Source organism: Python bivittatus, unplaced genomic scaffold (genome assembly GCF_059951505.1).
Source record: "Python bivittatus isolate LINGU-HERP-01145 unplaced genomic scaffold, Pbiv_v1 ctg000840_np1212, whole genome shotgun sequence".
NCBI classification, from domain to species: Eukaryota; Metazoa; Chordata; class Lepidosauria; order Squamata; family Pythonidae; genus Python; species Python bivittatus.
Window position 1 is genome coordinate 30,438,399 of NW_028277113.1, and position 26,864 is coordinate 30,465,262.

The 26,864-nt window shown below is 39.3% G+C and overlaps 2 protein-coding genes across 2 annotated transcripts; both read right to left on the bottom strand.

Annotated features, from left to right (window-relative positions):
* Positions 1-2,723: 2,723 nt before the first annotated feature.
* On the bottom strand, positions 2,724-8,130 carry TUBB6 (tubulin beta 6 class V). The gene is made up of 4 exons (XM_007427843.4): positions 7,856-8,130; positions 6,951-7,059; positions 4,298-4,408; positions 2,724-3,800 (listed from the first exon to the last, which is right to left on the bottom strand). The coding sequence occupies exons 1-4, from the start codon at positions 8,048-8,050 to the stop codon at positions 2,737-2,739; spliced, it is 1,479 nt and encodes a 492-aa protein (XP_007427905.3). The 5' UTR covers positions 8,051-8,130; the 3' UTR covers positions 2,724-2,736.
* Positions 8,131-10,551: 2,421 nt separating this feature from the next.
* CIDEA (cell death inducing DFFA like effector a) lies at positions 10,552-24,998 on the bottom strand. The gene is made up of 5 exons (XM_007427844.4): positions 24,842-24,998; positions 21,462-21,618; positions 20,955-21,101; positions 19,628-19,812; positions 10,552-17,528 (listed from the first exon to the last, which is right to left on the bottom strand). The coding sequence occupies exons 1-5, from the start codon at positions 24,883-24,885 to the stop codon at positions 17,402-17,404; spliced, it is 660 nt and encodes a 219-aa protein (XP_007427906.1). The 5' UTR covers positions 24,886-24,998; the 3' UTR covers positions 10,552-17,401.
* Positions 24,999-26,864: the final 1,866 nt, after the last annotated feature.

Genomic DNA, 26,864 nt, shown 5'->3' on the forward strand with positions numbered 1-26,864 from the left:
TTCTGTTTTGTGGAAGCACATAGTTTTCAACCACCAATTTAAATTTATTTCTTTACCTTGTCATCCATAAAAAAAAAAAACCTGCAGGTATTAGTGATCAAACTTGGAAACCTGCTAAAGAGCTTATTCATTAGAGTTATGGATCTGTGGCTACAATGAAGTGTAAAATCTAAATTATATTACTGCAATTTTAATAAAGCTTGGATTTTTTTCTACATGAGATTGTAAAATACTGAACATATGAATGTATTTTGTAAATACAGTTTAGAAACATCAAATAAAATCAGCACACTGGACTGTGCAAACAGGCAGATTTTCTTGGATCCTTGGGCTGGTTATGAGACCATACAACCAGTTGTTAGAGCTGTAATAACTACAAATATATAGACATAGAGGATACATGGTAACTTTTTGAAGAAGGCTAGTGGTCCCACAGGCATGCTAATAGAGGCACTGAGATGACAAAAATCAAAATTCAGCATGTACCATCTAAGTAAAATAAGATGAAAAATAACATCAAGTAGTCTGCTTCATACCGTTATCTACATACTAAGTAGAATCATCATATGAGCTCGTACACACACACACATGATACTGATCTTCCTGTTCGGAACCAGAGGTAGATTGCACAAGCAAGAAAGGATGGATGGACCATTCATTATCCTGTCATTATTAGCAATGGGCATGCAAGAGCAAGGAATAGGAAGAGCTGGAGTTCCTATTACAGATTAGTAGTTGGATAAGAACAGAATGCAGATGAGCAGCTCAAAATGAAAAGGAAAAAAAATGGGGATCCCTGGGAAGAAAGGTCCTCTAACTTGCTCATAAATGACGTAGTAAGCATGAAGAAGCTATAGCTGCTACCGCTGCAGAAGTATCTAAGGCAGTGAAAAGGAGATAGAGAAGAGTTCCCAATGCATCAAATTGAAAATGGGCATTAAAACAACAAATGGAAGCAACTACCAAAGGAAGTACATTGGGGCAAAATCTTTAGCTTCATGGTACATTATGAACTTCTTGTAACAAAACTAGGATAGTAAGATTGTGGAAAATAGATCCATGAAAAATCCAATCCGCTTTGTGGCTGTATAAAAGGAAAGGCCATGTCAGAGATCTTTAAGGAAGAAATTATAAATGCAGCTGCTAATGGTACATTATCTAGATTGTGATAGCTAACACAAGCATCAAGGACTGAATAGCTAGGCAGCTGTTAATAAGAGGCTTGAGAGGACCCATTCTTCATCCTGTGAATCATTAAGCTCCTGTAGTAGCTATTTATTTCACATGCACACACTTGGACATGCTTCTTTGCAGACTGGAATGGGAGTTCAGCTGGAAAGTGCTTTGTTTCACTTGATGCTGCTTAACTGTCATACTATCTAATCCAAAATGTCCAAAGTCAGCATAGGTCAGGCATAGCATTTAGGAAAATCAAGCATGGCAGATGGCTGCAATAGACTGGAATTCTTGTGGAATGTGCTGACATCTACTCAGACATCTAACGTGTCTGGTCGGTCCACGTGATGGGGATTATCCAAGTGAATGACTGGTGCCATGCTTGCTGGCACTACACTCCAAAAAGGTGGGTAGAGCTAAAGGCAAAGTTGTTGGAGCCAAAACAAGAACTGCATGTGAATTCATTTGCATTTCAGTGTAATAAAATTACATTTACTGTAGTTACACCCTATGCAATGTATTTAATGCTTTCTTTCTATCACATATAAAGTGGAAAATTGGTAACAATGTTTGGAAGAATTCTGGGAGCTTTGTAGGGTACATGTGGACCTGGAGCCTCAGAAAATGCCTCATTTGTATCATCAGATTTAAGGCTTCAGTTTCCCAAAGAATCATCCACTTCATCAGAGGTTACTTTTTTAAAGATTTCAAAACACCAGTGTTGAAGAAAGATTTCAAAATACCAGTGTTGAAGAATCAGTTTATAAACATGGAATATACAGAAGACTAAATTACATTTTAAAATTATTTTTTAATTAATGGAGTTTGTTCCCAACAACTCTACTGAATACTCGGTACAAAAGAACAGAGACTCAGTAACACTGCAATTCTGAAACACAGTTACTTGGATATAAATCCCACTCAGAATCAGAAACATTTACTTTCAAGTAACAATGCATAGGACTGCAGTGTAAATTAATTGTTTAGATTCACAGTTGGGGGTGGGGAAACAATACAACCCTTTCTTAAAAATCTGCATTCCTTTCGAGGAGCTGGATACAATTACTTATTTCAGTACATCCTTTATCTTATTTATGTGCATTAACACTAAGCCAAAATAAATGGTGCGCTCATAAGCCTATTAAGTCTAGTGCCTACATTTTATAACTGGGGCACCTATGTAATTTAGACATTAGATTTAATAGGCTTATGACCCCACTTTAAAATGGGCAAGAGTCTAACTTCACTGTTTCAAAATAGGTTCAGCCAACCCAATTAACTCGGGGGGGGGGGGGAATAATGCTCACTCTATTGAATTTGGGCCTGATTTTTTGAGTTAAAGTCTTGCCCTTGAAGCACCATTGTGCAAGAAAGTAAATCATCAGGGGAAATGTTAGCTTTACATTTGGTGCAAAGCACTCATGATCCATTCTAAACAAAATAAATAGTGGCTAAATTAACCCAGTCTCTGAAAATTAAGCTCTACAATATGATATTCTTACTATTATGGAAATGATTAGCACTAAAGCAAACACTTCAGACTTGAGTATTATATTAACTTTATTCATTAATTTCTTCCTCATCATCTTCAAATGCTTCCTCTCCATCATTTGCTGTTGCTTCTTGGTACTGCTGGTACTCAGAGACAAGATCATTCATGTTGCTCTCTGCTTCTGTAAATTCCATTTCATCCATTCCTTCACCAGTAAACCAGTGAAGAAAAGCCTTTCTCCTAAACATGGCAGAGAACTGCTCTGAAATTCTTTTGAAGAGCTCTTGAATGGCAGTGCTGTTTCCAATAAAGGTAGAGGCCATCTTGAGGCCACGGGGTGCTATATCACAAACAGCCACTTTAACATTATTTGGGATCCATTCCACAAAGTAGCTGCTGTTCTTGTTCTGGATGGCCAGCATCTGTTCATCAACTTCTTTCATGGACATGGGACCTCGGAAAACTGTGGCCACTGTCAGATATCGTCCGTGTCTTGGATCGCAGGCTGCCATCATGTTTTTGGCATCAAACATCTGCTGAGTGAGCTCTGGGACTGTCAGAGCTCGGTACTGCTGGCTCCCTCGGGCAGTCAAAGGAGCAAATCCAGGCATAAAGAAGTGTAAGCGTGGGAATGGAACCATATTTACTGCCAACTTGCGTAAATCTGCATTTAGTTGGCCAGGAAAACGCAGTGATGTCGTGACCCCGCTCATGGTAGCAGACACCAAATGGTTCAGATCTCCATATGTTGGAGTGGTAAGCTTCAAAGTACGGAAGCAAATATCATACAGTGCTTCATTATCAATACAGTAGGTTTCATCTGTATTTTCAACCAGTTGGTGGACTGAGAGTGTAGCATTATATGGTTCTACCACAGTGTCAGACACTTTGGGAGATGGCATGACACTAAAGGTATTCATTATCCTATCAGGATATTCCTCTCGAATTTTACTGATGAGAAGTGTGCCCATCCCAGAACCTGTTCCTCCTCCAAGAGAATGAGTGAGCTGAAATCCTTGCAAACAATCACAGTGTTCACATTCTTTTCTCACAATATCGAGCACTGAATCTACAAGTTCTGCTCCTTCAGTATAATGTCCTTTGGCCCAGTTATTTCCAGCACCTGTTTGTCCTGAAATGATAGAAAAAAGGTCAGATTTACCAAGTCATGAAACAATATTAGACTCTTCACCATTCCAAAACTCTATAAATTTAAACATTTTCAAAATAACTTTTTAGTGATCATATACTGAGAGCTCTAGCTGCCAAGTAATAGCCAAAGCATTTTTTGAAATGCTTCATATAACTTTACACTCAAGTACACTGTGGTATACTGACACTACACAAGTAACACAGGAAATTCATTCACCCCCATTAATGCTGAGATGGATAGGCTTATCAGTTCAGATATTTTTTATGTCTTTTATTAAAAAGTCAAGATTCACCAGCCAGTGCTGCAGAAAAATGCACTGGCTACCCGTATGAAGTTTTGTTACAACACTTTGTGAAAAAAGAGGTACCCACCAAAACTATCAATGTGCAAGGGTATATAAGCATTGTCTACTGTATGCATTTCAATGCCCTTTCTTTGGCAAGTTTTGTTTTTGTAACCGAATATAATCAACATACCAAAGATAAAATTATCGGGTCGAAAGAGTTGTCCAAAAGGGCCAGATCGCACACTATCCATGGTTCCAGGTTCCAGGTCCACCAAAATTGCTCTGGGTACATATTTTTGAGCTGTAAAAATAATGAAATGGGCATTAAATAAAAATTGACTACCCATCTATCACATGAAATTCTGAATGTTTATCTACATCATCTAATTTTATTTGATCTCAAAAAGAGGGACTAATTTCCTTAACAGTTCTTTAAAGAAATGTCTCATTGTCCTTTACAACTACTGAAGTCTTTACTTAGGCTTTTAAGTTCAGCCAATATACATATACCTCCCCCCAATTTTAAAATCCCATAAAGCTCATTCCCACATCCACCCTTTAGGTGCCATATCAAAATCTTAGTGAGTAGATATGGATATAAATGTGCAAGCTGATGCCATTTTAAAAACAAAACAATACTTCCAAAACCCACAGTCTAGGGAGGAAGACGCAAAGATGCAATACAAATTAGGTTAAAATAATACCCTAGAATTTCAGTCCCTAAACAGTCTTATAATCCCCGTTATACAGAGTGAGATTCTTGGTTTCAGCTCATCTAGAAGGTTTCTCTTCAGTGACGTTCATAGTTCAACGTGGAGAGAAAAAGGGTGGCTTGCTATTCTTCATTTCTTCAGATATCCACACAAAGGCACTGTCTGAGTAGGATTTCTATTGATAAGCAACCAATGTACTTTACTATCAGGTATTGCAATGACAGCCTTCTATTGAATCATTTAAAAGAGTATTAAACAGCATTGGAAGCAATGTGGCTCTTCATACCAATTGCTGGAGAAAGAACAAAAGCATTATCGCATTCATCTTTTGGCTTCCCAAAGGCATCTCCTTGGCCATTTTTGGATCAGAATGATGGTTCTGTTAGCCTTGAGTTAGTATGTCATGCTAGCAGAGCTATTATCATCTTGACCAAACATGGCTCCACAGTGATTAGAATCTCTTTTGTCTGCCTATGGTGCCATCAGCTGAAGCAAGAATAAGCAAATGGGGCTTGTATACTTCAATAATAGGAAAAGAAGTTAGTGAGAGGCTTCATTCAGCCAGAAATATCAGGAGCCATGGAGGCAGGGGCAAGGCGGGGGGGGGGAGGGGAGAGGAGAGGAGAGGAGAGGAGAGGAGAGGAGAGGAGAGGAGAGGAGAATGGACTACTATCTCATTCTGGAATTCATCCAGGACAAAGCTTAACATGCTCACACTCATAAAGAATGGCAGGATTTCATGCTTTTGGACTGGGACAATAGCTCATAACATTTAGGGCTTGATGTTAGTAAATCACGGCTAGTTACTGAGGTTTTACAAACTTTACACGCATGAATTTTCTCTAATTGAGAAAGTGCTTGTGGGCAACTCTTCTCTCCCCCCAGGGCTGCAGGAGACAAAAGATGGTACTCATCATTGTACTCATAAATATGCATGCGCCCGTGCACAAAAACTCACAAGTGCTCTCTGCCTTAGTGGAAGAGGAACTAATTTCCCTTTCCTGTGAACTGACAGCTGACAACTGACAAGCGATTTCCCCATTTAAGTCGGGGAAAGGTGATTGGCATAACTCTTGGCAACCAGCCTCTTCCAGCCAAGGCACTGCTTCTTCTCCATCAGGCTGGCACTCAACACTTGCATTCAGCAACAGCTGAGGAGTTGGCTTCAATGGGGCAGCCAACAGGAGAAAAGCTTGAGGCGGCAGCGGCAGCAGCAGCCGCCGCCACTTGACCAACTACTGTATGTGGCTACAAAGAATGTCTCTCAGGGTCATAGAGAATCTGGGGGTGCCCACGTGTGCAATACAAGGATTGGTAAAAGTGAATAACAAAGAGATGGGATTTCCACTACAAATGAGGAACGTTCTTAAGAATGACTGAGCAGCGTAACGGAGCATCTCAAGTGGTGGAGGCGCTTTCGGGAATTATGGGGAAATCTGACATCTCTGACAGGCAGGCTGCCTTATTGGGAAGCAAAGCAAAGCACCCATGATTAAAATCATAATGTATTTTTCCTGTGTTTCATTTCTCTCTCCCCCCGGCCACCCTATTTTAGCAGCATATGTATTTTTTAAATTATTTATACATGTATGTTTGTTACACTTATGGATTAAAAGACCTAACACATATGAACAACAGTGTTAAAAGAAAAAAATGCAATTTTACAACTGATTTTAAACAATATGCAAAGTCTCACCTTCTGTTCTGGAGTGGTATGACTGTAAAACTACAGTTCACTCACAACTGTGTCATACTTAAAGTGGAACTTAGATGCTGCTTCAGGTTGCTATTATAGATATTGTGCTAATAAGACAGCATTCTTTGCTTGATGTTAAATGAAAAAAAAGTTTGGTAGTACCTTTATGCTACCTAAGTTCATTGGCAGCTTCTAAAACCTGAAGGTGTGTTGGAATGTTTTCAGACTTTCCCACCAGGCAAATCATTTGTTGGGTATTCTGGCAATGGGTACCCTAAGGCACCAGGGGAGGGTGGGGGGGGGGGACAGTGCTGTTGTGTGCCAGCTTGAGGAGTATTTTTATAAAGGAAACGCATGAGTAACCTCGTTGCTTCCTTCCTATTTTCTCCCCCCCCCCCAAATAGATTGTGGGGCGCCGCAAACTCTACACTTACAGGATGATTCATTGTAGTAGACGCTGATCCTCTCCAGCTGCAAGGCTGAGTCACCAGCGTAGCCTCCGGCTGGGTCAATCCCGTGCTCGTCGCTGATCACTTCCCAAAACTACGAGGAGCAGAAAGGACGGGGAGAATTAGGGCGGCGCTGTCTTCACCGGCCTGCGGGGTGCGCGCGCGGCTGCCTGCCTGTCTCCCACCCATCGCTGGCGGGGCAGAGGCGGCCTGGAAGGCATGTGCGGGTCAGCAGCTGCTGGATGCCTGGCGTGTTTGAGAGCGGCTCCTCCGAGCCCCTCCCGCTCCTGCCTGGAACAACCCAGCGGGGAAAAGGTGGGGCGGGCTTGGGGGGCAAGACGAACCGAGGGGTTCCAAAGGAAAAGAAATCCTTTTAAGATTCTCGGGCCGCTTCCTAGTTGAAGTTTTCCTCCTCCTCTCCTTTCTCAATCTCTTTATCCCCCTCCCCCCACCCCGCCTCAGCATTTTTTCCCCTGGTTTCAGTTTTTCCGAAGCCTTTTATGGTCAACAGGAGAGAAGCGGCCACTGTATTTAGTTCCCGTTTTGGTGGTTTCCAGCTTTCTGCGCCCTGGAGCGCGCGCCCGCCCGCGGTCGAAAGAACCTTTTCCCCCAGCCCAGTGGAACTCGTAAGAAAGAGCTTCGTTTATAATTTTTCCCTCTCGAGGTTACAGCGTGAGACAATCATGAAACGGGCGACTTCTCCCCGCATGTTTTAGAGACACCGCGTGCAGGTGAAACGGTGAGGCGAGAAGGCGCGGTCACCTTTCGGGGACAGCAGGACATTTCCCGCTCATATCCAACCCTGGCGGCCGGCTGCCAGACGTATTTCATCCGTGACTATAATGAACCGATTGCTTTTACAATACAAGGCGAGGACCGTCTTCCCATACCTTGGTTCCAATTTGGTTTCCACACTGACCAGCCTGGATGTGCACGATCTCCCTCATGGTGGTGGTGGTGGTGGTGCTGCGCGCCCGATGCGTCTGCTTCGCTGCTTCCTCTCTTCCTGCCCGTACTTCATCCACTTCGGCGGAGGAGTGCAGGGCTGCTGCCTCGATGAACGTTTTTATTGGCTCCCGGGTCATGATTCAGCCTCCCCGCTTTGCTCACTCGGCAACTTCACAGAAGGTGGGGGGAGGGAGCAGCAGCAGCAACTGGCGCTGCCCCTGGCCAGCCTTTGCTCGGACCGGGCCTGCGTGCCTGTGTGCACCGCCTCACTCTTGGGAAGGGCCCTTTTAACACTGGGGGCCAGAGGTTTCCATATGGTAGCCCTCCTAGCACTTGCCCAGCCCTTTTTCAGCCTGTGCCAAAGTCTAGTAGGTGGCCACATGCCCTCCCTAAACCATGGGATGGTATAATTCAGCCCTAGAGAGCCAGTCTGGTGTAGTGGTTAATGGCACTGGGGAGACCCGAGTTCTAGCCCTCCCTTAGGCATGAAAGGCCAGTTGGGTGACTTTGGGCCAATCACTTTCCCTTAGCCCTGGACTGGGAGGTCAAAAAATATCCTGGAAGAAGATGCAAGCAAACCACTTTAAAAAATGTTACTAAGAAAACTGCACAGACCTGTCCATGCCTTCATCAAGAGTCAATATTGACAAAAGGACCACTATGACATAATTTAGCTCTAGGCTTAGTGCAAATCCAAACAAAAGAAGGACAGAGGGGAGGGTGTAATATGCATTATAATACATGTATCCCATCCCCCCCCCCCTTTTTTTTTGGTTTAAGATTTTAACAGATATTTAGAAAGATAGAGACTGGAAGAAAAAAGAAACAACTATTGATAAAGCATGAATAAAAAAAATTACAGAAATAATTTTTAGGGATGTTTTCTCCCCTTCCATTTGTTTTCGTGACCATTGTACTTAACATTAAACTTCGAAGATTATTGCCAGTTTCTGTTTAGGTCATTTAATTTGTTATGTTTGATTGGTCTCGTAATTCTTTTCCTAGAAACCATATTCCAAATGTCTAAATTAGCCTTACTGTGTGATGTGTAGTATGTTCCTGCTTAAATCTGGTTAGACTTCTATAATAGATATATATTGTCAGCCTCCCAGTCTTGTATCATCAGCAAAGTTGAGAGCCAGTTTGGTCAAGTGATTCAGGCACCAGGCTAGAATTGTGCATTCTAGTCCCACCTTAGGCATGAAAGCCAGCTGGGTGACTTTGGGCCAGTCACTCCCTCTCAGCCCAACTCAGTTCACAGGGTTGTTGTGGGGAAAATAGGAGGAGGAAGGAGTATTAGGCATGTTTGCTGCCTTGAGTTATTTATAAAAATAATAAAGGTGGGATAAAAAATGTTTTAAAGAAGTTTCTCTTTTCCAATGTTGTGGCAAATTGTAGCTGTCAGCATGTATCTTAATACATTGTGACTTATTTCATATGTTTTCTGGAATTACACCTAACAGAAATATTTATGGTTTTGGTTCAAATTTTATTTTTAGAATTTTCTGAATATTTTATTGTATTTCTTTTCAGTATTTTTGATTTTTTTTTACATGACCACCATATATGATAAAATGTTCCTTTTTGTTGTGGAATTTACAGTATATATTATATGATTTGTTTATATTGGTAATTATTGATGGAGTTATATACCATCCGTAAAACATTTTATACCAATTTTCCCTTAAATTGTAGCTTGGAGTAAATTTTATTGATTCTTTTTCCATATTTCTTCCCATCATTGTACTGTGATTACTTCTTTGTTGTTTTGCATCCACTTTATCATACAATTAATTTGTTCCATCTCTATGTCATATCTCTTTCTCTCTCTCTCTCTCTCTCCCCCCCCCCCATCCAAGTAGATGATCTTGGTTTTGTATAAGTGTTTCAAGTTCTGTCAACTTTTTCAGGGTTCTTGCTTCTTTCTCAAAAACACGTCTTCCAGCAATTTGTAAATACATCAGCCATGGCAAATTCCTACCTTCATTGAGCAATTCTTGCTGTGTCTTTAATCTGTTTTCTGAATCTGGACAATGCTGGGTGAAGGGTATATGGTGTCCCTAGGCCACAGTGACTGATGGCACCACCTCCTGCCAATGTGATTTGCATTTTTAGAATAATTCAGAAGGAGGGGTAGCATTGCCCTCAGCCAGCTTTGGCACCCTAGGTCTATTTGGCCTTAGCTTAAAGCTGGCCCTGCGTCTAGATGGGCATATGTAATTAATTCTTTCTTGCTGTAGTTGTCCCTGAAATAAGAGGCATTTGATGGTGAAGCTAATAATAAGACCACTGGGCTTATCCTTATACACACACACACACACACACACACACACGTAGTTCCCTTCAAATTTGCTCGAACCATTCCCTGCACACACATTAAGCCATGATGTGGTTGGTTTGCTTTGGCTTAGTATGTTTTGGGAATACATCGTCTAGATTACAGGTAAAAATAATTTGTCACTAAAAGTGTCTTAGCTACATTGGCATTACATGTAAGATTCTTTTAGTTGAGATCTTTTTGGTCTAATAAATGTAGTGACATACAAAGGTACATTAATACTAGCATGTGCTTTTAAAAAAAACACTAAGATCTTAAATAGAAACAAAATGACATAATAATACAGTATTGTGACTGCATACTTATATTTCTTGTGTTAATGAGCCACTGGGTTTAAAAAAATGGATACACTGGCCACCAACCAAAGTTCAACATTTTTAATACCCATCCATTTCAATGGGGAGGATTTAAGCATTTATTTTAAAAGTACATTTAAATCAATAAAACGCTTCACTTGATTCAGATCATTCCCAGTTAAAAGAACATAATTCAACTCTTTTACTCTAAAGGATGGTTTTCATACTAATATTGTACCCTAATAAGCTCACTCAACAAACCAAAATAATTATCCATTTGAATGTTTAGCCTATCTTTTTATTGTGAACAGACATTTAATTTAAAATTGAACACTGATTTCCTCCCAGCCCCCCTCTTTGGCTGGCATGAGACCCTTAACAGTGTGGGAGCATTTTCACCCAGCTGAACCAAAAATTACATGAGTGGTAAATGTCAAGGCAAATTAGGAACTTGAATAGGAGCTGTATTGAATCAGGCAAGCAGCTTCCTGCTTTGTCCAGCAGCCAACCAGATGCCTCCAACCCCCCCACCCCCCCAGTAATTGCTCTCTCCTACTGTTGCTTCTGGTGGATTGAGAAATGGAGGTGGTGCCCAAGAGGGTCAGGAAGATGGAAAGTACAGTCTCAATTTATGCCAGTTCTGTTTTGCTACTGGAGTCTTGTTGCCATAAGTCTTGGGCATATTTTGAAGGCACTTTGCAAGTGAACCCTTAACTTCTTTGACAGAAGTCTGACCCTTTGGGGGCAGCCTGCTACAAAGTGGAAGGGAAGGAAGCATTGCTGCTTCTACCATAACTATGCAATATTACCTCCAGATGATTACTCCTGCAGGAATGTGATCTTCAACAGAAAAAAAGTTGCCCACCCTTGGTTATTGAATTATGATGCAGCCATGCAAAAAGGTCCTTCCTTTACTGTGGCTTGGTCTTAAGTTCAATGAACACTAAGGAGCAATTGGCTATTCCAAGCATCTGGAATCTCAATCATGGCCACCTGCTAGAGTGGAGTCTTCCAGCACACAATTGTGGGAAGAGCCAGAAGGAACAATTTTGTATTTGCCTGGCAGAGACGTGACTCAGAGCTGCAAGGAACAGGTGGAATAATGTTGCTTTGGGAACAGCAAAGTGATGAGCGTGCTTGTGTTTCCACCCCTGCAGTGTGAGCTGAAAAGAAACAGATTATAACTACATTCACAACTGAGCCAAAGTCAAACATTTCCAAACCCGAGTTATTTTGAAGCAAGAGTGCCAGCAGGGGCATTGTTCTCTTATTGGGAGGAACTACAGTATTAGGTTATGTGGGCTACTCCTACTCCCTGCTTATGATAAGTGCACGGTTACACCCCTCAACTTCCATGCCTTTATTCATTGTGAGAAAGGACCTGGGTGCCTAGAGCTATTTTTTTCCACACTGGTCATGTGCATGGACAGCAGGGATGGATTTCCTGCAGTCAGGAGAAGTGTGGGGCTGTTCCCCTCATTTTTGCAATAGATATTGGGGGGGGGCTATCCGAGTGTCCTTCATGCTGAGGAACCGGAGACCATAGAAGAATGCACACAGTCCTGAGACAGAAGAACACACAGTGAAGCTGTATTTGAAATATTACTGAGTACAGCTAACCAGGGGAAATAATTGAAATTATGACTGATTGGTACATAGCAGTAAATTAGTATACCACCAAAGAAACAGCCACCTTACTTGAAACAGTTTGTATGTGCTACCTAAATAAGAAACATGCAAAGAAACAATAGAAACATTGTGTAAAGTCATGGAAAACTGATGCAGTGGTTCTTGCATATTCAATCTGTTTTGCAGAAACCTTTCCCTGCTTTCAGGGAGCTTTTTCATATTTCATATTTTGAGCATTTAAGCTTACCAATTGATTTTATCAAGACTATTAAAGAAAAGCTACACCCAACTTTTGAAGCAGTTGTTTATCTCCAATGTTTGACATCTATATAGCTGCTACTGGTATTGCAGCTGAAATAAACTTACTTCTGTTCCTCTTTTCAATTGCTACATTGCCAAGAAAAAAGAAAGCAGTGGAGAACATAGGTTCCCTCTCATCAAGAAAGGTAATATGGAGTTTGCCTACCAACCTTCTTTAAAAAAAATTAAACTCTTCTGTTTACAGTCTATCATAATCGTTTTAATTGGAGGATGGAATCAAAAGGTTACATGACAAAACAAACATTACCTCTGAAAGGGATAGATCCTCTCACTGTAAGATAAAAAGAGGGGAACCAGGGAAATTAAAACAGGATTTTGTTACCAAATGAAATGTGCTGAGACAATTGCTCTGCCTTTTTTAAATTAGATATTATGCATTTAGAGGATGGCAAAGTTGTCACAAAGTAGTGCACTGAAAAGCACTGCATAACTGTTAAACAGTTTACAAAGGAAAATAATTTATTTTTGGGCAAAGTGGTTTATCACTGCTTTCTTTCAGAATATTTTTCTCAACTTTACAGTCTAGCCTACAACCCTGGGAATTCTGGGTGGTATCCTATCCAAATACTTATCATTTGAAACTGTGCTTTGCTTTTTTTTTTTTTAGATCAACCAAGGGCACTTAGCTTCTGCTGTCTGCTGTGATATAAAAAGTCAAGGTTGATTTGAGGGACTTTATTTTAAATTATCTATTTAAAACCAGAAAGAGAAAGAAAGAAAGAGTCCATGTATTGCTTGATTTTTTTTCCATTTGTCTTCCAGTCAGACAAGTTTATTAATAATAAGATTGTTTCTCACAATCATTTTCTTCCTCTTTTGCAACACCTTATGCAACTTTCCGTAACTTAGGAAAAGTTCCACTGGTATGATACAGGATGTCATATCCCATAATTCCAGCAAGAGTTTTGTCATAATTTCAACCAGCACCAAGTTGGGAAGGAATAATCTTTATCCACCCCACTTGCCCTTAAGATTTTTGACTATTCAGTTAAGTTATATCTGCAAGTGGGACAATATAATTCCTTACAGTTCCAATTATGTGTCCATATAAAAACAAATGGTAATCACACCCTAATCACAGCATCTCCTGGCTCAAACAAGATTGCTCCATTTTGACCAGAGATACAAAGCTGTGTCTTTCAGCAGGAAACAAATAGCCTGTTAAAAAGTCCCAGAGTATGAATTATCACATTCTTGCATCTGATTTATTAAAAAAAAAAATTTTTTTTTCAGCAATGAAACTAGTAGTTAATGCACAGATGAAAACTGTGTGCTGTAGTACCATACACCCCATGATTTAAAAGCATTATGAATGTCAAGAATGTAAAGAGGTCAGAACAGCCTTTATCCCACCCCTACAGCCCGCCCACAAATAAAAAATCTATGTGAAGGTCCATTTGTTAAGCAGTGTGCCCAGAATTTGGGATTACATTATATGTCGATTGCACCACAGAATTAGGAGCACTGAGAAAAGAGAGCAAAGGCACATGGTTTTAGTCACTTGTGCTGAGGATATGTTTTGCAAAAGCATCACCATGTCCTTTAAAATAAATTAATTCTTTATGCTACTTGTTCTTCTACAGAATTAAACAGGGGGAAAGATAAAATGCATTTCGATATTGGAGGGAAAAAAAGCCTAGGATTTGCTTATTTGTTTAATTGTTTGCCACACACATCATTTACTGTTCATAAGTTTCTATCTGGCCTTAAGACCACATCTCTGCACAGAAATGGAAATCTTTCTGATGGGAGGTTGCACATTCTTAATGCCAACATTGACATTGGTTATTTCCCATTTCTTCTGGGGATGTACAGTATGTGTTGTTTTGATGGAATTAGTGCAAGAATTTGCTTGGAATTCATGCTGTTGTCAGGATCATGTCATCTTGAGTCAACTAATTAATCCATCTAATTTAGTATTATTGAGATTGACAAATGCTAAGTGAAAACAAGAAACTACACAACGCGTTAATGTGTAAACTTTATTAAAGCATGATTCTTTTGGCTCTGATTTAGCATGATGGTGAAACTAGTCATTGTGATTTATAACCATGCTTTGTGGCTTATCATGTGTGATGCCGTCCACTGTAAAGCCTTCAATAAGATAGGGTTAAAATAAGCCAAGCCTTAGTGCAATGTATGAACCCAGCCATTGACTGGCAGTAGCTGTCTGGGTTTCAGATAAATGTTCTGCCAGCTCCCCCTGAAGATGCTAGACCCTGAACACTGGAACTTCTGATCTACCATTAGTTATGATTTCCCCATGTTTAGGCGCACACAGCAATTATTAGGAACCCAAATAATCTATTAAATTTCTAGATCTCGAAGCATCCATTGCAGGATGCATGAGTAGACAAATATATACAAGTCAAGTGGCAAGTGACTAGTTTTAATTTATTTGATTATACCCCATATTTTAACTCAAGGTGGTTAACAAAAATTAAAACAAAAACATAATAGAAAGAATTAAAATACTGATTAAAATTAACTATAAAATAAATACTAAAATAATCTAATAATGAAAAATCTGGCAAAAGAGGAATGTCTTTACAAATTTCCTAAACACAGAGGGAGAAGGGGCCAAATGCAACTCATGGCAGAGTGCATTCCATAGCTTAGAAGGGCAGTAGAAGAAGGCCCTCTTTCATGTGCTAAAAAAAGGATATTTTGACATAGGGGCCATTTTCAAAAGGGCTGTGTACTTTTATATAAATGCACTGTCATGCACAGATGAATGCATGACAATGCAGGGAGACTGAATATTCTACTCGAAACTGTTCCAATTTAATCTCACACGCTTTCTTTCTTTTACTGGATGATTAAGAAACTGCTGAAGACTGCAAGTAAACATGATAGGCACAGGCTGCTGATAAATTCAGTGGTTTAAGCTTACTTCTATTTTCTATTAGCTATCAGTAGCATGTAAGACATTTACACAGATTTTAATCTGCACTGTCTTTTCAAATAAATGCATTTCACAAAGAAATAGTAAAGATAGTATCTGCTGAAAACCTCAGTAAACTTTCCATTTACACCCAAACTGCCATTTTAGATGAGGAAGGAAAACTGCTTTGAAAATGTTCATTTATGCTGGGAAGGGTTCAAGTCACAGCAAGATGAAGAACTGGACCATTATTAAACTTGGTTCATTTAAGATAAACCATAGTTTGTCCAAAGCCAATTCTGAGCTGCTCAACACATCAAGTGCTAACAGTGATTTGCAAACCACAAGGGCTGGGGTCACATGTTGCACAAAGCTCAAAATAAGCACCACACCGATAGGAATCACACAATGTACTAAGCCACTGAAGCCCTGTTTGATTTAGGTTTGATGTGTTGTGTGGACTCGGTTATCTATGGCTGGTAAGCAAAGCATAGCCTAGACCAGCCTTTCTTAACTTTTTTTTACCCTGGAGGAACCCTTGAAATAATTTTCAGGTCTCAGGGAACCCTGTATAAAATTATTATATCTACAGCTAGCACTGCACAGTCAAAAAACTTTTTTTTTCCAGTCATGATCTCTCATGAAACTCCACTTGAGCAAGGCTGACCTAGACAATATGAACTCAATCTACATCTCACAACAGCCACAAAGCTTTTACTTTCCTTTGCCAAGACTAAGGGACCTTCTTCCTTTTGTTACATTATCAGCAGAAGATGACAAACCACCACTATGCGCCTTTTTAGTTTCTGGATGTCACTGCTATTGTAATTCAACCCTGTTCTTGAAGATCTGTAATAACTCTAGATGTGCAGGGTTGGGGTTCAGTCCTACTGGTCTGATGTGCCCCACTATTAAGCACCTAGGTTTTCCCAACGGATCATCACATTCAAGTCTCTACTGAAGGGAGATTCCTTAGATTCAAGCTTTTAGATTCACTTGTGCTACTAATAATAGAAGCATAGCCATAAAGAGACTGTAGGAGCTCTAGCCTCAGGTTTCTCTAAGTATTCCTTAAAAAAAAAAAATTAAAAACCTTGGTTCCTGGAAAACCTCCAAGTCCTATACAGTCATTCAGCTAACTTCCCATCAATTGAAGTAATTATTTTCCACAGATATTCTAGAGCTTCCCAGGCCTCTTGAATCAGGATAGTCATTGTACCTTTGCTTAAGTAAGGAACAATAGGTGGGAAGTGGAATGTTCTCACTTTGTGCTCCACCATGCAACTCAGGAAGGGGGAGAAAGGGAAAGTGGTATTTTCTGCCAAATGAAATGTTATCAGTCATTTGCTAGTCTAGTAGTTTTGAAGCTAAGGCTTGTCCTGATATGATAAGCAGCCTAGGAGGCTGGATGAGGAAGAAAGATGGGGCTATGTCTTAACATAAATGTTAGACTCAGCAGCTTGGCTTTAACCATTAAATCCATTTAGGCAATACTTTTTTTACTGGCAAAATTAACCTTCTTTTAACAACTATAACTAGTGTTTGAACAACTAAGATAACGGTAGAGGTGATTCCTGAAAAATAAGGGAGAACATTTTAATACTGAGATGTGATATTTATAGATTAGCAACAAGACAGTTTTAAATAGAGCTGAGGTTAATGCTGAGTTTCTGCAAAAAAAAAAAAAGTCAGACTTCAGAGTTTGCAATGACTGTTCACATGGTAAAAAAAAGTTCTCAGTATGAGTCATGTGTTGCTATGTGAAAAACTTCATAGTTTATGGCACAAGAGTTCATCAATTTAAATACTGTTCTCTTTACTACATTAAAAAGATTCCGACCATATTTACAGTTATGACATCATTATCTTAAATAAAAGCCTAAACATTAGAGTATAATCATGTACCAAGCTAAACTTGAGATATTTAATATATTAAGGTGTAACTCAATCTCTTCTTCCCAAAACCTGCTTATAGTGTTAGGTGGACAAACAAACAGTTAAAAAGACTCTTATGTTTGCTTTAGCGTTTGCCATCCGTAAGCAGACCATCTTCATAATCACCAATTAATTGTAGCACGTACGTTCCGGTGTGGAGAAGAAGTTGCCCTGTTACTTGGGCAATCTGTGATAGAAAACGAAGCATCCTCCTGTGAAGCGGATAACATTTGGCTTAGTCCACTTGGCCAACTGGACGGTTACCAGAGCATGGATTACAGCAATGTGTTATCTGAGAAAGATGGTTCAGTTTGTACAAAGTAGTGCTGTTATAAGTAGCATTTTTTTGCTGTCCTCCTTTTCAGTTCTAGCCAATTTCAAAACGCTATCGCCCTCAATTGCTGGAAAGTTTGGGAGAAACTCATAATGGAAGCAACTCCTTCTCTAATACAGATTGCATTCTAAGGTCATCTGCAGCTGACTTTAGATTCCTGTGTCAATGATGTAAGACAGTCTTTTCTGCTGTGGCTTCAGCTATGGGACATTCTACGGAGATTTGCCTGAAACTAACAATATTTCCTTTTAATAAAAGCCTGATTAACACTGCATTTTCAGTTTTGGTCTAATAATTTTTCTGTTGATTTGCTGTTGAGTGTAGTTTTATACATATGCACTGTTCTATAATTTAGATATTAAGGGCAATTAATATATTAATATTAGCTTGAATCTCAAAACCCGGTTTTTACCTGTTTTGGGTTAATGTATTGTACAAATGTAATAGTCAGTTTTGGCTTATAATAAACAATGGTTAAACTTGCTTGATGTAATGTACAAAATAGTCACAAAAATCAGTTGCTTCTTTAAAAAGAAGTTTCTGCCACATTTGAATATCTTATTCTGTTAACAAAGCGTTTTTCTGCCAATCAAGTTATTACGGTTGCTGATAGAAATTATTGAAATAAATTATTTTAAGATTAGGTTGTCCTTTTAAGATTAACATGCTATAAATCAAGCCAGGAACCTGTCTTAATAACCCCAAAGCAACTCTTTTTCTAGAGATTTGCCCCATAAAAGTCACTGTCTTAATTTCATCATAGACAAGTGTCAGTGCCGGACACACAGTAATATTTTTTTAGATTTAAAAATATTAATGTGTAAGTTACAAGTTCCATTTCACTCTGGGAAATGTATTGCCATTCCCATTCAACAACAGTTACACACTAAGTTCTCACATGATAAGCTATAGGCACTACCACCTCAATATCCAAGACTTCAAACATTTTCCGTTGCTAATTCTTTAGTTCAACTCAGATGGATTATTTAAAAGGTCATGTTAGCATATTTATCTATTGCTACACATTATGTTCCCATTGTAAACTACATCAAAGTAGCAGAATTACTGACTCCCAATATTTTCTCAGTTTAAGAAGTGTTTTATGAGACTGCTTACTGGACTGCAGTTGCTTTTTACATGCCATTATAAAAATGAAGGTTTAACTCTTTCACGACCTTAGACAATGACATTTGGCATTTAGTTTCTATAGCCTTAACTATTTGCATAGCATTTGTATAGAAAGAGTTAAAGTAGAAAGAGGCTGGCGCAATTGTTAATATTATACTGAGTTGGGCAGCATACAAGTTTAATAAACTATGTTTTCAACACTTTTAGTTTAAATGAAGGCAAGCATGGAGCTAGCATTCAATAAACTGAGGCTTATCAAAATTATTTATGATCTCAACAAAGAATTTTTGTTCTTCCTATTGCACCAGAACTTGGATTTAACACTAAACATCCAATATTGTTCAGCTAAACTATGGAAATAAATAAGCCAGTGATTCTGCTTGAGATAGTTTGTTATCCTTACATTCCACACTTCCTCTAAAAAACTCAATGCACCATGTTTAGATTCAGCCATCACTATCACCTCATAACTACCCTTGAAGTAGGTTAGACAGAGAGATAAGTTGAAGAATGGTCTCCATGATTTATGGGGGGAGGCATATACCGTGATCCCTCCAGTTCAGTCAGATGTGTTCATATTTTATTTGTGACCTTTTCATAGGTACCTGGACCTGATAGGCTTCTAATCCAGGAGGGCTGCTCTTATGAACTTTGGCCTACTTAAGATAATAAATACCCAAGACTACACTTTGCCCTAGTTTAGCTTATAAGAACTTAAAGCCTTCCATAAGCTCTTGTTGCAGCCAAAGGTAGAATTTGCTATATTTCTGATTACATAAGCTATTAATGTTTTGTTAGAACATCTGTGATTATTTCACTTGCATATAAACATTAGAAATGTATACTTACCTTAGAACAGTTTTTGCTCCCATACACTTGATGTCATAGGACACAGAATAGATTTCATAGAAAGTAGCTTTGATATTCAGACAACCAATGAAATCCTTAGGATTCAGTTTGTACAAATCCAAAGTGATATTTGCTACTCCCATTTTCTTTGGTTGCTGTATTGTTGCAATACCATAATTTGGTCCCTATATCAAATGTAGAAAAACATGCACGAAACATTAGACTTTATTTACCCAAACATCTGCAATACCCATTATACTGTACTGAAAGTTTGGGGCAAGTCTAAGTATTTTTTCCCCCTTCTTTTAACTTGGAGATATGTGTTTAGACGCCATCCTTCCTTCAAAAACAGAAGTTTGACACATATTTCTCCCATAACTACAACAACAAAATGAATTAGGTTATAGTATTAGATAATAGCAGACCCAGTGTCATCACCATTATAAAAACAAGGCTTAAGCTTACATGGCTGACTAGTACTTTTTCTTCAGCTAAAAACAAGACTGAAATCTCATACATTAGTTTTCATTTCTGTAATAATATGGTGTTATGTTTGGAACAGATGGATTTGTCAAGGTATGTTTAATATGCTAAAGTGTTTGATAGCAACAAACTATGGCAATATATATAAACATTTACAAGTGTAAATTCAGGGAACTCAGTAAGGGAAATACTGGGAAAAGATATGGTTTAGAGCCAATACTCAGTAGGCAAAGTAGAAAGAGGTCTCAGAAGCTGGAATAGCTAAATAGTGAGACAAGTTAAGGAATCTGGATAACTCCTGTTCCTATTTAGTTCAACTCTTAGTAGTAGTAGTAATAAAATCTTAACTAATTCCACAGAGTAATTCAGAAAGACAGCCAGCTAGGTAAGAAAAATAGTAATGAATATAAGAAAATTAAAGCTTTCCTTCAAAAATAGAGCTGGCTAGACTTACATGGCACAAATCAAATGACGGAGTGAGGCAGGGAAGGATGAGGGCTAAGAAAAATGACAAAGAAACAGAGAAGAAGCTCATAAAAGTTTTTGGGAAGAGACTGATTCTGGGTCACTTTTATAAACCATAGAAAAAAAATTACAGTGAGCAGAGAAACATTGTTCTGGGCACACTTGTGTTGACCTTGAGGCCACTATTTATTTATATAAAACCTTCTATTCTGCTTCTCTGTCCTCAAAAAAGCTGAGCTGACACAACACAAGGCTCTGATTCTCCCCAATTCACTTCACTCAGTGAAATTTGTGGTACAGCTTCTGAGACAAATGCAGAAGAGAAACATACCAAGCTTCTTGTTGGTTGTAATGGACTACTTTAGAGCTGAACACTTACTGGCTTCCATTTCTGTCCCTTATCCAAAAGCATGAGTTGTGTATTATCCCCTAGTGACTGGAAGAAGTCTTCAGTATCCACCACTGTTCCATCTTCCTCTAGAACCAGTGTTATCAGTCCAGCCGTTATCATTAATGCATCCAAGGTCTACAGATGAAGAAGTACAAGAAATCTTAATTTTAAATGTCTCTTTATTAAAGCCATCCCATAAGACAGATATAAAGCATTTCTGATTTACTGCAAATAACCAAGAGAACTTTTGCAGTAGTTCTGCTTTGTACGTAAAGTAGAAGACGCATTTTAACATCTACCATACAGTCAAAATAAAGATCTTAATACTTCCTGACAGTATATTCAGGATTATGTAGTAAAGGTACTGCAAGCTATCTAGAGAATCTAAGCAGAAACTATCCCAGACATTTGGATCACAACAGAAACATTTAATGGAGCTGGAACAAGAACATTTAAGCGTGATCAGCAGGGTTATGTTTTTTTAGAGAGTCAAACCTTGTTGATAAGCTCCTGTAAACTGCTTGCCACAACTCCTCTCCGGCTGCTTCTGTCATGGTTACAAACACGGAAAGGCCGAGCTGCAGATGGAAGGGGAGCAAGCAAGGCTTGTCTTGTTACTGATCCTACTGATGTTCCCACTGATACTAGAGATCTGAAACAGAAATACAGTACTTCTTTATTGTAGTTCAATGTCCCTACTGACTGTGAAAGTTCCAATTAGCAGCCTTTACCAATCTAGAGCCACTGACATATTGTAGTCCTTACAGCTGAAATTCTTAGCCAGGGTGAACTGGCCACACTGACTTGAAATTCTGGGAGTTGTATTCCAGAAATATCTGAAGAAAAGCAGGCTGTAGTTTTCCCAAAATCTATTGCTAAATCTATTGCTATATGTATGGCTTCTTCCTTAAACTGCTTGTGGAATTACAAGCCCAGAAGGGTCTGGCGTGAGGTTCTTGTTTTTCAATGAAATACTTCAACTTTAGTTCTTATTTTAGGCCCACCCATTCTAGGAGCCACCTCTGACATGCACACAAAAGCCAAACACAGCCCTTGTCTGAAACTCCCTAACTTGGACCCATATTCCTTTTTGCAGAGGGAATGAAGACAACTCTTGGCACAGCTGGCAAATTTACTAATTTGATTCTAACTGAAAAGAATACCGCTTCCATTGTAACCAGTTTGTAGAATGTCTCCTATGTTCATTTTGGGGCAATTTCAGTAAACTGAATATGGCTATTTTGGTACAGACCATTAGAGTAATTGTTTGCAGACTCCCCTAAAGATAAATCTCATTTGGGGGAGTTTCCATATTAGTATTACATGTTTAAAATACTAATAACTGGAGTCCTTCCCAGCTTAGCTATGATGACCCACCAGCTGAAAAAGCAAAGATTTGAAACCATACTAGATTTTGCCAACCTAGCTTTAACGTCCAGTTAAAGGGACTAATGGATTATATCTATGATGGGATTTTTATTCTGGGCATAAGACTTCAGCAGAGTTTCTCCTACAAAATATATCTGAATTTGAACTAAAATTAGAAAGTTCACCAGCTTTTTATTAGCAACCAGTTAAACAGTTTAATGGATAAAGCTAATGCCTTTAATGCAGAGGCATGTAATTTGCAGACCAAATGCACACCCTGAACCCTTTTGTGGATCTTAAGGGCATAGCAAGAATGACATTAAATCCAGCTGCAGATTGCCAAAATCTGGTAGCATGCTTTTTCAGGAGTTTTTTACCAGGACACTTAAGAAAAAATGATCTGCTAAGCCATGTTTAGTGCACCTAAAAGAGGGAACAAAAACAAAATTCAGAGATTTTAAAAAGAACCCCAAAAGAACATTCCTCCCATTTTCAGGAAACTACCACCCGCAATGCAAAAGGTTTGTCAACCCCTGCTTTAAAGGAATGTCAAAGGAGAGTTGAGCTATTGTATGTAGGAAGTTGACCAACTGGTTAAATTAGCTAATATAATTCCTACTGTAAGATGTAATAATTTACAGATTAATTTATCCAGTGAGCTCTTACTTCTGGTTAATTTATAGGAATTTAGCCCAACATATTTGGAAGGTATTTGGTTAGAGAAAGTGGTTTTAGCCTTCACTTGATTGCCACTAAGTACAGACATTTCTTCAGGCAAAGCTGATGCCAATTATAGCAGTAAGATTCATGTCAGAGGGATATCTCTTTTGACTGATCACTCATGACTCTGTCAATGATGCAGTACAGATTTAAACATTCTTCCTTATATTGCCCCATATTTCTTAAGGCTCTTAATGAAACTATGTCTATTTGTTAGCCCAAGGCAAAATTTGCAGCAAATGTGCAGCAGCTTGCTTCTTAATAAGGTCCCATATGTCTAGAAGTGCAGCCCTATAATGCAGCATATTAACAACCTTTTCGCCCAAATTTCCTTTGAAGTTCCAGCTGCCATCGCCCCTAACATTTCTGTACTGGAATAAAAAAATATCTCAGCGCCAGTTCACGTAATACCATAGGCTCAAAACTCAGCCACAGTTTGTTACAGCAAAATGGCACCAAATTGCATTACTAGCTTACAAATAGAGGTTTGCGCAAACTTTCAGTATGGCTCCAAGTATAAAGGCTGTCTACTTCAGTTGATCTTGGGTTATATGACATTTGTCTCCAGAAAGGCTTTATGTCCCTGAAGGCCTTATGCAAAAGGCAGTGCAATTAATGGGTCAGATGAAGCGCAGCAAAGGTTTTCAATGGAAAAAAAATGCTAAATAGGTATTAAATCACATTAATTGTGATTAAAGGTCACATGACATCCAATCCTCAACCAAATGGGTCAGCTTTAAGTGAAGCTGTTTCACAGGTTTGAGATTTCAGTACTAGCGATGCTCACTTGGTAATGCCTTCATTGATCTCAGCAAGTCTAGTCCAATGTATGCTTGTCCAGCTTAACTTTTAGTGTTCATCGCACCAGTCTAATTTATTTTTATCACACTTCTACCCCACCTTTTCTCCATGAGCTTAGGCTGCATATATCTGTATTTTCTCTTTCCTTACTTCAATCTTCCTTCACTCTTCATTGAAAGTGGCTGAATGTGGGCAACTATCTGTCAAAGCTTGCTGAATTAACATAAGTGCTGGGGTTCATACAACACACTGAACTGTACCCTAACTATGCCCACTGCTTTGGTTTATACTAAACGATTTAACAGTTAAAAAGCTCACATTTGGTTCAGAGTCCCTTTCCAAAAAAAGGCTTCACGATTATACCACGCTTTCTAGCTTATGCGAAGGACTAGACAGTTATATCTGGAACACAAATGTTACGATGAGCGTGTTCAGCCACAGCAGTCACTCCAACAGGCCATTTTAATTTAGCAGTACTTTAAGTCACTACAAAGCAGCGGAGCGCTACAAGCGGCCTGCTCGTTTTTTCTCGCAACGTAAACAGCACCCGACGAGTACGCTACGTACGCAGGGAGTCAGCCAGGTCGCTTCCTTTCCTCCAGCCAACCGAGGTCCTCTTAGCGCGACACCCGGAGGGGTCCACCCGACAATCCTTGATTAACTAACTGCCGGTGCGGTGGTGAAGTAACAGAGTGGGCGCCGGGAAACGGCTAGTTAGGGAATCACCCGACGCCAAGCCCGGGCTGAGGACCGAAACTGCAGCCATGGGTGGGTCTGGGGGGGGGGACAAGGCGCCGCACAGCCAAGCAGCGCGAGACAAAAGGCACTTCCCAGGCTAGAAAATCCAACACCATCGGAAGGGAACAGGCGAGGCGAGCGCAGCTACCCCTACAAAAATTCCGGGCAGGTTACCTTGGTAACTAAGACTTGCGCGCACTCCGCAGGGCATACGGGATGGTTACCGGCTTAAATAGCAGCATACTTACCGCAGCAAAACCGCCGCGTAATCGCGAGCGCTTTCCACAGCCATCGTCGACCACTTTTCCTCCTCACCTATGACCTCCTCCGCTACTCCTTATGAGCAAGAGCGCCCCGCCCTCCTTGTCTTTTACGCAGCAGGACCGCCCATTGATCGGAGGCGAAAGAGGGGACAGAAATCCAGCCCTCGGATGGGACGTGATTTTAGATTGTGCAAATCTTCATTTGGGTGGTGGATGACGCTTTTATTTGCACAAGGCTGATTGGATGTTTTTGCAGTCCACAGAGTATTTTCAGTAATGGTCTACAAATTTATAATCTGAAGGCATCTCCCCTCTTTCGTTTCTGCTCGCCTTTTGCGGCTGTATATTGCTACAAGGAAAACTATGGCTTTGTTCTGATCCATATACGTAATAATTTTGTCTGCCATTGTCTTTCTCTCTGAGATTAATTTCCTATTTACTTCTCCAGCACAGGCATTGTATCTGTTCTTCATTCTAGAAAACAAAACTCTTGACCTCCATGCATGATATTTTAGATGCTTAAAGACTGCAATTATTCCCCCCCCCATTCCCCAAGTTTTTCTTTTAGATCTATCCAACTCTTTCAACCATGTTTCAAAGAACTTGGTTTGTTCTCACTATTCTGAGGACCATATCAATCTGCCTTATACAGATGATCCACATAGAATATTATTGTTGACACACATTGGCAGCAGTTCTCCAAATGTTCAGGCAAAAGATCTAGATCTAGATCTATCTAGAGATGCCAAGCTCTCTAATGGAAGTGAACTATAGCTCCCCTTCTTTCTATAGGGGAACTATAGCATATTGGTGAGTTTCTTGAACTATGATACATAGAACAAGACACTAAACAGTTTAGCACCATTTAGAACTGGTCTCATGCTCCAGATACCATACTACTTCTTCTGCTATATAAGATTGCATGGACTATTTTGCAGTAGCATTGCACTGCAGACTCATAGCCAGCTTATGATAAACTAAAATGTCTAGAGGACACTGTAATTCCTGTGAGACTTCGTTCCACATTGACCCAGAGTTCTTAATGGCTGTGTTGTTCAACTGATGTGGATCCATCAAAGAACAGGATCATCTAGTTTACATTAACTCTTGTCAAACAAATTCCGAGACTGTCAAATGCTTTGCTGAAAATAATATATACTATATTCATAAATAGCTCTTCAGGTATTCTTGATTAATGCATGAGAATAAAAATGTGTAGAAGATAGCCATGCACATCTACACCATCCCTGCATCCTTTTGTCTCTTCCACTGTGCCTATTTTTCTTCCCAACTCTGTGAGATCTGGAGAGGAGAGACGCCCACTTTTGTTTGTATATCAGTACAGCTTTCCATGCAGTTTAGGGATGTTACTTTATCAAGGTCTTACATTGAACAGAGTGCTGGACTTATATCAAGGCAAATTTTAGTAAAGTTTTTGTTTAGGCCACATGGTTTAATACAAGTTTGTGAAGAGCAAAGTTGGAAAGTGAGGCAAGACCAGAGTGTCATTAATCCTCACACGTTAAGAATGTCTGAATCAAGCTCTGTGGTCATGAACAGAGTCATGAGCCTATTTACCTTCTTTGCTTGGCCTTAATGTCATTAATCCTTATCTAAAGCATGAAAATGCCCTTGCTGAATGTGCTTGACAGCGATGATTTTGTTCTTTACAACTATGAGTATTATTCATTGTTCTCACTAAGTTGCAAATGCTGAGGATTAATCTGCCATTATTATTTATAAATATTTAACATAATTTTGTCTTTGCTTGCTACATTTAGTAAAGGTTGACCTTTTTTTGTTAGATGTCTATCCTTGCCAAGAATATGTTCAATTATGTTGCTTTTTCCCAAAATATATGAATTAATAAAAGTTAGCATTTTCCCTTGAGATAGTCAACACATTTTGCAGGGGGTGAATATAATGTTAGTTATGATATTTTAGGCATTATTTCTAACTATGCTTATATCTCATACAGTATTGTGCCTTTTATCGTAAAGTTTTATTT

Bases quoted from the DNA above. Each gene is read 5' to 3' on its own strand.
- TUBB6 (XM_007427843.4), bottom strand. From the start codon at position 8,050: ATGACCCGGGAGCCAATAAAAACGTTCATCGAGGCAGCAGCCCTGCAC. The intron at 7,060-7,855 runs GTATGGGAAGAC...TGCTCCTCGTAG, and splicing joins GAAACCAAATTGGAACCAAG to TTTTGGGAAGTGATCAGCGA. The intron at 4,409-6,950 runs GTAAGTGTAGAG...TTATTTTTACAG, and splicing joins CTACTACAATGAATCATCCT to CTCAAAAATATGTACCCAGA.
- CIDEA (XM_007427844.4), bottom strand. From the start codon at position 24,885: ATGGCTGTGGAAAGCGCTCGCGATTACGCGGCGGTTTTGCTGCG. The intron at 21,102-21,461 runs GTTTGACTCTCT...CTTCATCTGTAG, and splicing joins TACAGGAGCTTATCAACAAG to ACCTTGGATGCATTAATGAT. The intron at 17,529-19,627 runs GTAAGTATACAT...TCCGCTTCACAG, and splicing joins GGAGCAAAAACTGTTCTAAG to GAGGATGCTTCGTTTTCTAT.